General features: G+C 39.9%; 1 protein-coding gene across 13 annotated transcripts in view; it reads left to right on the top strand.

The window, feature by feature from the left end:
* The window catches only part of DAB1 (DAB adaptor protein 1), a 413,920-nt gene that overhangs the window by 303,466 nt on the left and 98,350 nt on the right, over positions 1–12,104 (top strand). For all 13 annotated transcript variants that reach the window (XR_013183324.1, XM_077182569.1, XM_077182563.1 and 10 more), the window contains one exon: positions 7,218–7,417. Coding sequence is in view for 12 of the 13 variants with exons in the window: in XM_077182569.1 (XP_077038684.1) it covers positions 7,351–7,417 (67 nt within the window). In the remaining variant the exon portion in view is untranslated. The remainder of the gene's footprint in view (positions 1–7,217; positions 7,418–12,104) is intronic.

Genomic DNA, 12,104 nt, shown 5'->3' with positions numbered 1-12,104 from the left:
AAGTAATTATTGCCTGTTTGTGTGATTTCATACAGTCCCAGAAGCCTCTTGCTTTTTTCCCTTTGCTGTGCTAGACAATGAACTTTGGTAGGAGTCAGGTGGTTGAGTTTGGGGTAATAAAGCAAAAGTCCATTTCCAGCAAGGTGAATTCCTTTGATCAGTTCTCCTAATACTTAACAGTCAAGGGAACAAGGGCTGAGTGCTGAAAAATAACAGTGAACAAAGATCCTGGCAAAGGGGCTTTTTGTTATTGTTGGCCTTTGGAGGGTTTGCTTTGCTTTGCTGTAGTGTCAGGAAGCTTCAGAGAATGGAAGGGCACAGTGTACAGGTCAACTCTTGTGGCTGAACAATTCTCTAAGGGACCTGGAACAGTTGGTGCAAAATTCACATCCTTTAAGAAGGTCAGTGTAAGGCATCTCTCCAAACTTTACTTCAGATTTCAAAGTATAGCTTAAGTTATAGTGCTGTTATTTTATTTAAAAGGAATGAGAAGGTGAGTTTCAGTTCAGTCTCACTTGAAATACTAAGAAAATGATCCAGAAATTGAACAAAAACCAGAGCTGAATCAAGATATTTCTGTGAAGGACAGGAGATGAACAAGATTCCTTCAACTTACTGTGCCAGTTCAAAACATGCTGAGCTGTCCAGGATGCGGGATGTTTAATTCCATAACCTTTTCTTCCAATTAAAAGACACAGATTCTGATTGTGAGGAATTTGCATTCCAATATGAAACCTGGTGTCTGACATTGCTTTTACCTTCTCCCTGGTGATGCTCCTGACTGCACACTTCTCCCTTTCCTCCAGTGTGATGATTGCACCACTGCACTTTAGTAATCATTTAACAGCTCTAATTACAGAATACCGTGATCCCAACTGTGTACTTTGTCCCCTTTGCCTTCTTAGTCCCTGTTTCTTTGGTGCTGAGAGGATCACAAAAGTGCTGTTCTTCCGCTTTGCAAAAATAAATTCCAAAGGCCCTGCTTGGGTAATGTACAGATCTGCATTTTCTTGTGGCTTTGGAGTTAATGACACTGAATTTTAGCCATGGAGGGGTTGGTTTGTCTGCTCTTGTTTACATCAGTCATGCTGGCATAACTTCTCTGACACTAATGCAGATACACCAGCATGAAATTGGTGTAACTCCAACTCCATTAAAATCAATGGAATTAGCCAATATGAGTCAAATGCAAGGCCATTGATTTTGTGCTGGTGTGACTTTATTGACTGGAGTGGAGGTGAGGCAGTTTCTGCTGCTGGGGCTCGGGTCACAGCCAGGCTGTGCCTGTGCTTGGAGTGGCTGTGGCTTTGGTTTCTTGTTTGTTCTTGCAAAGCATGATCAGAAATCCCTTCTCTTTTCTGCTCCAGGGTCAGCAGTGTGTGGGCATCTGGGAGTAGTGAAGTCTTGGAGTAGAGCAATTCCTATGGGAAAAGCATTAGGTAATTCAGTTTCACTGAGCAATCTCTAGTCCCATCTGAATTATTTCCTCTGTTATCTGCTATGTGGTATCAGAGGAATGATGGGGAGTTTTTAAGCCTGCTCCTTTTTGATGTGATACCCTGCTAAAGCTTACAAAAGCACTCTGAGTGGAGTTTTGAGTCAGAAAGTGCATTTAAAGGAATGAGGAGTGCTGTATCTATACCTGCAGCACACTGGGATTGTTCCTGGTTTTCAGCTCTCTGGGCTGGAGTTGCATTCCCTGGGCAGAGGAGATGTAGTTTTTCCTGAATTCAAATCCCATACCTTTAATATTTCAAAAATCCTTTAAAGCAAGTCCATGTCTTCTATTTTGCCTTTGTTGCATGAGTGCTGCCCTGTATAATAGAAAATAGAAACTGGAATATTAAAATGAAATGTTAGTAATTTGCCATTAAAAATGTTGATGAAATCAATTCATTCCTTTGAAAAGCTTCTTTTTAATCTGGTCAGCATTTTCTGTGAGTAGAAAATTCACAGCACTTCTGGTGAATAATTGGTGGAGTGGAGTGCAGCATTCACCACGACATGGAGTGATTTCCAGGAGGAATTTCAGTAATTATTCCTGCCATCGTTGGAATGCTAATAAAAATCTTACTTTAGAAATATTTTATAGGTCAGTTTTTTGCCAAGATGCTCTTCAGTGGTGAATCAGCTTCAGTGGTGCTATTTACCCCATCTGAGGAACTGGGTAACATGCCTGAAAGATGCCCTAGAGACAGAAAAATGAAGCATAGTTTAAACCACAATAACCTTAATAAAATGTGTTATTAGCCTAAGTTACATGTAGGATTTTGTTTAAAAAAGAGCTTCTTGTTTCCCGGAGATAAGAGAAGTATTTTATGAATACAGTCAACTACAGCAATTAAATACTAAGGGAAATTAAATGCTGTGGTTGGAGTACTAGGTATTTTTCTGATATTGGATGAATTAAAAAGGGTTATTTTGCAGTGTTGTTCTGGAAGACACTACAGACATAGTACAGAAAACTGCATAAAGGACATAAAACTGTTCCTTTATCATAATAGATAGAAAATCAGGACTGGAGGGAAACACATGCTCATTTTAGAGCAAACAAAACTAAATACGAGATCAGGAGGCAGCTGTGAGTCTTAAAAAGCTTTCTAATTTAGGGAGTGAGTGGGAGATGAAGGGTGCTGGGTTCCAGGGGAGGGTTTGTAGGGGAATAAATGTTTGTGTAGTATCTCAGTTTGTGCATGTCAACAGTAAAACTCCTTTCACCTTTACAGGCTGCAGAAATACCAGTAAAGAAATGGCAGGAAAAGGCAGCGCTCGGCATGGAGTGCCATAAAGGAGACTCCTTTGGCTTTTCCACTGGAAGCACTGCATTCTGCTGTTCTGGGGGCAAATGGCAAAACACAGGAGAGGGACAGACCCATGAACAATCCAACAGAGGCTGTTTTCTGTGGCAGGGCAGCCAGAATTTCAGTGCACAGTCCTGTTAAACACCATACAGAATTTGCTGTAATGAAGTGTCACCGGCAGCTCTCCTGTTTGCTTTTGTTTCCTCCTCATTTTCTCCTCTCTGTCAGTGTCTTAATCTCTCTTTTACCTCAACTTCCTCCTTTTCTAGTCCTTACTTGCAGGCCTTGTTAGCTGCAGTGTTTCAGTGGGTTTTGGATCAGTCCCTTGGGTTCCTGGTTGGAATTAGTGCAGTGCCTGCTGTGACAGATGAATCCTCTGATGTTCGCCAGCCCTGACCATTGGGGAAATGAGCTGATGAGTACAAAACAGTGTGAGCAGCACCAGAGGATTTCCTGGCCCCTCTCCCTGGAGGGTACAAAGAGCACTGGTGGCAAGGATGGGTTTTCCATTGTCTGCTTGTGTGTGGTCCCACTGCTGTTCTCTGTGTTAGGCTTCGAGGGCAGGTGCGAAGTGGATGAGTAACGTTTTCTCCCAGGACTGCAGACCCTTACACTTGAACTGGTTTTAGTTTTCCAGGATCACAGCTTTTTTCACTCCTGTTTTCGCTTACATTTTACCCTTTTAGTATGTTTGGGCTTTGCTTAACACTTGTAAAACCACGGGCATCAACATGATTATGTTGGGAGCTTTGGAGGAGAAAAAATTAATTGCAGGACTCCAGAGGCATAAAAGCAGGAGCTAAGGATGGGAGCACAGCTTTTGTTTTGTCAAACCAGTGTTTGGGAGGTACCATCCTCTTGTCAAATCCCACTTTGTGGCTGTGGAGAAGTTAAATACCTAGGGAATGCCAGGGCTTAGTTACAAATCCTTTCTGAGACTGCTTTTCTTTTATATAAGCAGATGGAAACTGGTTTCAGGGGAGGGAACTTCTTAAGTTTTGAAGTCCCAAAGAAAATTAATTAATTCATGTATTTGAAAGCCAGAGGGGAAGTATTATGATCATCTTGTCTGACCTCCTTCATAACTTGGGCCAAGGGAAGTCTCCTAATAACCCCTACATGAGCTCACTGAAGCGTGGTTGAAAAGACAAATGATTTGACAGAAATTGTTGTTTCACAGGCGTGTGGGGGAGGTGAGTGGAGCTTGGGACTAATTTCCCTGTGCATAAAGGGTCCAACCTGTGTTAATCCTAACTGCAAAGTGAATTTACAGAAATATTTCTTTGCTAAGGCTTTAGGTTTTGTGCTGGCGTAGGAGTAATAGAGAACACAGGCTTAAGAACTACTCCTGGAATTAAGAACTGGTTAATTCCAGAACGCGCTGATTGTGTTCCTGCTGTAGCCACTTAATAAGGCCACGGAAAATGTCAGGTTTTTGTTAAAACGAAGAGCTCAGAATCCTCTTTAGGAAAAGCTGAGGCATGCACATAACATTGCAATAGCTGGAGCAGTAGCAAGGCACACAAGGAGATTGTTAGAGTGGATGGATATGTGTAAGACGGTAGATTTTTTTAATTTATTTTTTTCTTTGGAAACGCAGCTAACAAAATTTTGTCTTTAGAGCAGGGAGAGAATTGTGGCAGAAGTGATCAAAGCAAATAGCATCTCATTGATAAAACACATGCTGCAGTCCTTGCCACAGTTGGGAGGCTGTGGTATTTAACAACGGTGACCTAGATTGGAGGAGACAATGAAAGCTGTTGCGGTGAGGAGCAGATTGACTGCCATTCTCATCTGGGTAATAAACGGCTGAAATATGGACAGTGCATGAAAGTTTACTAATGTGGCTTACATAAAGACCTATACTTTTGGAGGAATTGTCTCTGTAGCAAATTCAGTTTGAACTATGGCTGGTGTCTGACAGATGTTTATGTGCTCCTTTACAAAGATACCTATTACTTTATTCAAGGATCTATGAGCCTGCGAGAGTATGACCTGATTAGGTTTGAAAGTAAATCAATATGTGAACCTGTCCAAAAACAGACATGCATTTATTTTAAAAAATATTACTCAGTGGGATAGCCTCGAGGGGATATAGCTTTTCTGGAGAGTTACAGATGAGATAGCAGTCATATGTTGTTACTTTAAAATATTCAGTGCCATTCGGATGCTACTATTTCAGCTGTCCTGTTGGAAATAGCTGACAACAGGAGATGACATTCCTGATGCTTTGTAGCCACAATGGCCTTCTAAGACATTAAAACTTGCTTAACTACGGACCCCAGGGGTATTTGGTATTTATTTTTAATTTATTTTTTTAATAAGTGGACCTATTATAAATATTTCCCTTTTGTGAAGTGGCTTATGTTAGTGCTCCTTGTAGAGTTACGCAGTTAACCTTTGGGTAAATATAAATCCAAATTCTCGAAATATAAACTGTCAATCCAGCTGTGACTCGAGAGATGCTTTAAGTAAGTGCCATTGAGCTGTAAAGGCTGATGCATCCCTACTGTGCTGTAAAACTAAATATTATTAAATTGGGTTGCAGGCAGGGGGAGGGGAAGGAGATGGGGGTTGTGAGGGACATCTGTTCTGCTCAGAGCTCCTCTCCCTGCTCGTGGGGGGATTTGAAGCGTGAGTGAGGAGGGTGAGGGCGTTCCCCCCAGCACTGCTCCAGCAGCTGTGCTTGGGGAGAGGCAGCTCCCTGTCCATGGGCCTGGCCAGAGAGCTCCTGGAAACCTCACCAAGGGGCTGTTCCCTCCCTGACCAGCCTTCATTTGCTTTGGCCTTCCCTTCTCTTTCCTCAGCTGAGAAGCTTCATCGAGATGCTGTTGGTTTATTTAGGTCTGTTACACCAAGCAGGTGTGTTCAGCAAGCACTGCAACTTTCAATTTGTGCCTTGCTTTATTTTTTTTTGCCTCCTTTTTTTTTTTTTTTGCCATGCGGTGCTTATTCAGATTCCACAGAGGGGGGAACAGGGAATTTTGTATTTCAAAATCAGTTCAGCAGATTTTGAAAAGCTATCTTTGAATATTCTATAATACACAGACAGATTTGAAGAGCTTATTAAAGAAAGCCCCTGACACACTTCAGCAATATTAAATCACTTCAGACGGTGCATGGCAGTGTAATGTTACTGAAGCATTTTAAAATGTTAAAAGAGCCTGGATTTGAAAGTACTGGTGGCTTCACAGCCCTTACTGTGAAAAGTGATTTCAAGTGTCAAAATTATTCCAGTGTTTGCAGTCTGTTACTTTCTTAAATGACAAAGAAGGGACATTAGTAAATAACTCTAACTGCAGTTAATCTCTGGCCATCTAACCAGCTGATATGCTGGGTTAATATCTTTATTAAATGCTTATTTAATAAGCGGGCAGCTGTTCCAACAGGCCAGATGGACTTCTCTGTAATTGTGCTAATAATGAGAACTTTCTCACAAAAAGAAAGGGCAGTAAGAAGATGCATTTGGTTGGGGAACATCCTGACAAATGGCTTCAGGGACAGTCTGGTCCTCTGCCCTCGACAGACTGGCTGGAGTAAGTGGTTCATCCCTCAAAGCAGGAAGGAGCAGCAGTGAGAATTGGAGCAATGGGTTCTTTTTGGCTTAGATGTTTATTCTTTGTGTGTTCTTTGCCTCCAGAGCCCTGACATCCCCAGTCCTGCCTCCCTCATCGTGCTCCAGCACATTCCTGCTGTGGGTTCACACCTGGTGCATTTTTGTCCCCAGCAAATACACAGCTTTCTCCCTAAATGTTTTCTCTCTAGATGTTATCTTTTTGCACCTATCCCATTTATATTTCATGGGTTTAGTTAACTGTTTTCAGAAATCTTTGCAAGAAAGATTACTAGATGGGTGTTAAAATTACAGCTTTGTTTGTGTGGAGACAGAGTCTTTTATACTGGAAACATTCTCATAAGCAAGAGGAGTGGCAAAGTATGATGTTCTCAGCATGAGCAATGAATACATTCTTCATTTGTCTTTGTTCAAGTAGGAGAATGAAAGCACTGAAAGAGAATTGGAGGAGTAAAAATCTCTACTTACTCTCTGGCAATATGGAATTGGTGCATTTAAAAATTGAGTCCTTGCAGGTTTTTTTGCTTTTGGTGGCACTTCCAGCTACTTCCTGCATTGTGGTCTCTGTCCTCCAGCTGCTGGTCCAGAAGTGCTGGTCTTCTCTATCCCCTGAGCAGTGTCTCTAGGCTGTGAAGGCACCTTGGATATGCCAAAACACCTCTAATACAGATGTTTGAGGTAGTCACAGATAATTATGCTTAAGCATCTAAAATCGTGGACAACTGGCTCAGTAGATGGAGAACTTCATGTGTTCCTCCCTTGCAATGGTTTGGCTTTTTTATTCTCCTTTCATGTTTTAAACCCAGAAAATGACTGTTCCTTTTTGTTTCCTTCCCTAACAGCACTGGAAAGGAGTGAATGAGATGAACTGTTTGGGTTATAGTGTCTGAAAGGCTAAATTATTCTCTTGGAGAGACGTTCTAAATGAGCCTGACCGAGATCCTGGATCTGTGTGAAGAGGACTAAGGATATAGGATGTCAACTGAGACAGAACTTCAAGTGGCTGTTAAAACCAGCACAAAGAAAGACTCCAAAAAGAAAGGTAGTGACTCATTTCTCTTTATTTGTGTGTGTTTTGTACTTAAATCAGCTCCTACATCAGCCACCTTTGGCACATCTGTGGCTCTTCTGTTATCTGTGTGCTCAGTGAAAGTGGGATTTGTTAAGCTCAGTGGAAGTCTGCTGCAGAAATATGGAGTTTGATTCTCTAACATAAAAAACATATCCTTTTGAAAGATGAGAAAAAATTAGCATATTATTTATGGTTCACAAAGAGAAATACTGTTTTTAAAATTACTCAACAAAAGATCACTTTTCTTTTTCTCTGTTGATAAACACATTTTCTTCTAATGTTTTTTTTTTCTGCTTTGTTTTAAACTAACCAGAGCTCAAATGCACTTTCTGTTCCTGGAGTTTGAATTTTACTGACACTTTGTGAAGTTAGAGAACTCAGTAGCGATCTGTGGAGAGATTAATTAATCTGGTATAGGAAAATATAAATGAGGAGGAAGAAAACTCAAAATTAAGGAGAAGCTGTGGAGAAATGCATGGTTGGTTAGTTCATATTTGTATTTACAATTTTGCCTCAAACTGTAGAGCAGTTCTTTGGAGTGGTAAGTGTGAGAAATGGGACCATATGAATTTGGTGCTTGTGCTTGTTTAAAGACTCTTTGTAGAGATTTTTCTCCTTACATTTTTATTAGTATTTTTATTGCTTATGGTTTTAAGTACTGATGAACTTGGAGCCCAAGACCTTAAATTGTAGTGCTAGTTCTTGCTGCTCTGTGTAGCCATATTTGGTTATTTTTTTAAACATACACATGAAACTGAGATAGAAAACAGATTTAATATTAATTACTCAAATAAAAAAGTAAAGCAAAAAGAAAATAATCATACTAAATAGTTTTAATACTCAACACGGCAAGATCTGAACTTTCATGTGAGCTCTGGAGTTTGTAATTCTGTTTCTTTCTGTGGATGTATCATTTAGCCATTTACTTATGAGGGTTTTTTTCATTTTCCTAAGACAAAAAACGCCCTCATCTTTACTTATATATGTATAATGCAATTTTACTCATGTATAATGCAAATTTATAATGTATAATGTAAATTTTACTCATAGTAAACTTGAACTGCTGGGCAGCAATACCATTTATTGCAGCAATTCTACCAAAACATTTACTAAGGCCTTGTGTTCCCTTTGGCTTTTGTATCAGAAATCTTTATCCTAGAGTTTGTAGAAAACACAGCAATTAAAAAATTTCAAGTGTTTGTTCAGGAAGATAGTTTAAAAACCTTATGACTGCTCTAGGCCTACACTCACAAATCAAAAATGATTCATTTAAGATTAAAAAGCTCCAGTTGGGAAAGGCAAGAAAAGGGGAACTTTGATGTAAATGAGAATGTGATCTAAGACGTTTAAGGCAAATAAAGTGGTTTGGTTGTATGATCATTCAGTTTTTGGGGGCAGGCAGTAAATTAAAAACTGTCATTTTTTTTGCAATATGGATAACATCTTTTTGATGTGTGTCTCCTATGTTATTTCTTCTGCTGGAGGCTGAAACTTTTGAAACCAGCAAACAACTCTTTTAGGAACTTGATGTTTATGCTAATAAAATATTCAGCATCCAACTTATAAAAACATTTCCATAAATCACAATAGCTGAACACTTCTCTGCCCAAAATCTGATTCTATCCCCCGAATGGAAATTCTGAAAATCACCTTCAGTGCTGAGGGGCAGTATAAAGTATGTTGTGTGGCAGTGATGTGAGTGTGTGGAGAGCTGGAAGGGACAGGGAACGGCAGTGGCACATCCCCAGCATGAGTGCATCCATCCCATCAGCCATCCCAGGGCTGGGGCAGGGAGCGCTTCACACAGACAAGGTACACAATGCACACACTGTGCGCCATTCAAATCCCACAGAACCACAGTCAAAAGAAACTTGGTGTGCTCATTTACTTGTCATTGAGTTGTATGCACTTCCCTGTGTTCCAACAAAGGAGCCCTCCTCCCTATAGTGGGAGTGATGGACACGTGAAAAACAGGGATTTTTTTTCCCTTTTTTTCCCCAAGTTCATTAACTGCGAGCAGTGGCAGGTAGCAAGTGCTAACATGAAGTTTTTTATGTTGCTAATCAATGAGTTTGATTATGCAATGGAACTGAGTATTCCCAGGAAATCAGTCTTTGCTGTATAAACAGAAATTTCAGCTCTGGTGTTTTTTATTTTTTCAGCTCTGGTGGTTTTTATTTTTTAAGCTCAGTGTTTTGTTGCACTCCTGGAGGAGCCATGCATCCCTCTCCATCCAGAGCAGGAGCGGGCCTCTTTTGCTGTGTTATCCATGTTTTGGTAGTTCTCCTGCCTTCTGCAACTCACAGCATTGCATGGAATGTCTGTCCCACATTTGTATCCCACTCTGGAGGTCTGGGGTGACTCTGAGGGGATGAGGATTAGTGTGGAGATGGAGCATGGGACTGGGTTCTTTCCTGATCTCAGCCTAAATCTTCTGTCTAGAGTCAGCTAAATCTTTAGTTCTCTTCATCTGCATAAACAGCCAGTAAGGTGGTTTTTATTATTTGGAGTGTTGAAATAAAACAAATCTTAATTCCTAGGATTTGTGAGGTATATGGATATATATATATATATATATATATATATACACTTTATATATACTTTATATATACTTCATATATATATATTCTCTCTATAATATATCCTTTATATATATATATACACACTTTATATATATATATACACTTTATATATATATATATACACTTTATATATATATATATATATATATATATATATATATATATATATACTATATAAAGTATAAAGTGTCAGATAAATGTGAGCAGCTCTTCTTACTGATGTACCATGGCCAAAAAGAAAGCAGTGACTTGTACATCTGTGGTAATAATACCTACCTTGAGTTAAAGCCACTGTGATGTCATTAGTTAACAATTTAATAACCTGGACAGGTTAGGAAAAAAGTCCAGGAGGAGTCTAATGATATTTAGTGTTGAATGCAAAATCTTGCTGCTGGGATGGACTAACTCCCTGCCAGAAGGGTGGAATGTGTGGTTGAAGTTTCTTTAGGATTTCATATAGCTGATTTTAGGCTCTGTTACATGGACTGCTGACTTTGGGTTTGATTATGGTTGATTATTGATTATAACAGGGAAATAGTTTGATTTGTGCTGCAGATGGGGCAAATTACAATGCTGGTGCAAAGATTTGACCAAATATTTCTTTGATGTGCTGGGCACACACAGAAAACTCTTTCTGTAGGCACATGCAGAGCAGTTCCCTTGGGAACACTTCTCTTTAGGCATGGTTTTTACAGCCATGAGCTTTGTGGTCATGGCCAGCTCTGCAGTGTCTGCACTGCTATCTGAGCTGGTTTGTGAGGCAGTGTCAAGAACTTAAATACAAAACCCTCTCAGAAGCTGCTGTTTGCACAGAATCACAGCTGAGGAGCTCTGATGTTCTGTGGGTAAGTTCAATATTTACACGATCATGTCAGACTGTAGTTTTGTATGTTAACATTATCACCCTGGATAACCTTAAAAGCAGGCTATTGAAAAATCAGGTACAAATTTTGCCTTGCATTCAGCCCCTATTGATCTGATGGATCCAGGGTTGGGTGGGCTCTAGAAGTGATTTCTGGTCACACTCCTGGAAGAGGGGTTGGAATTTTAACTGGCCTGGAAATACCATTATGGGAACAGAAGTGAGCCAGGCACCTCCCTTCCTCTGCAGATTGTCACTTTTTCCTCCCTGGGCTGTGAAGCTCCTTGTCCCTCGAGGAGCAGTGTTTCACCCTGACCTCCAGAGCCCTCCTTCCTCCACTTTATTCCATTTTACAGGCTTACAGTGCACTAGGTGTTATTAGAGGGGATTATATTTCTGCCATCCCCCACCTCCAGCCCTAATCTTCATGCCACTCTTGCTGATATCTGCTGGTAACTTCATTGTAATTATCTTTTTTGCTCACATTTTAAAAGATATCCTGGAGAGGTTTCATGCTGCTCTCTAAGTGGAAATGGTGAAAAATTCTCAGGAGATTTAGAAAGCTCAATTTGAGGACTTTTTTTGGTGATACAATTTTTTTTTTTGGTGAGTTTGCCAGAAGTCATGTGTTCTTTAAGAAGTGTTTAGAGAATTAATGGTATAACTAATGCACTTTAAATGCTGATCTTATTTTGTTTGTTTATGTCATCTGGTTCATTAAGAAGTGGATAAAAATTGTGCGTTTGTATCATTCAGGATAGGAAATTAGAGGTTTTTTATTAGCCAGAGTTGTTAGAAACATAAACCATGTTTGTCTTGTAGTACATGGGGGAAAAGCCTTGTTGTAAGTGTGTATAGATTATTGAATCAAATTGAAAACATTTACTTGAGCCTATCGGAATTAAAATTGATTTAGAAACCTCTCTGGGGGAAATGTGTTGCATTGATGTTGAATTCACACTGATAACTGCCTGGGAAAATCCCTTCTTGCAAAATTAGCTGAACAGAAAAATTGAAATGGGAGGTCAGTATAGAAGTGAACCAGGCTACCAGATTCTAGCACAGATCTGTGTGTGGGGAAAAGGCATGGGGACTTTTCTAGAGATTTAATCTCTTCCTCCTGCACTTAAATTCTGTAATTTTTCTATTTGAAGCTTAGGGCTTGTTCTGCAATTCCATCTCTCATTGTATCCCCGTTATAAGACTTCTGAGT

Source organism: Agelaius phoeniceus, chromosome 8 (assembly GCF_051311805.1).
Source record: "Agelaius phoeniceus isolate bAgePho1 chromosome 8, bAgePho1.hap1, whole genome shotgun sequence".
In the NCBI taxonomy this organism is placed as follows: domain Eukaryota; kingdom Metazoa; phylum Chordata; class Aves; order Passeriformes; family Icteridae; genus Agelaius; species Agelaius phoeniceus.
This window is presented reverse-complemented; position numbering and strand designations above follow the sequence as displayed.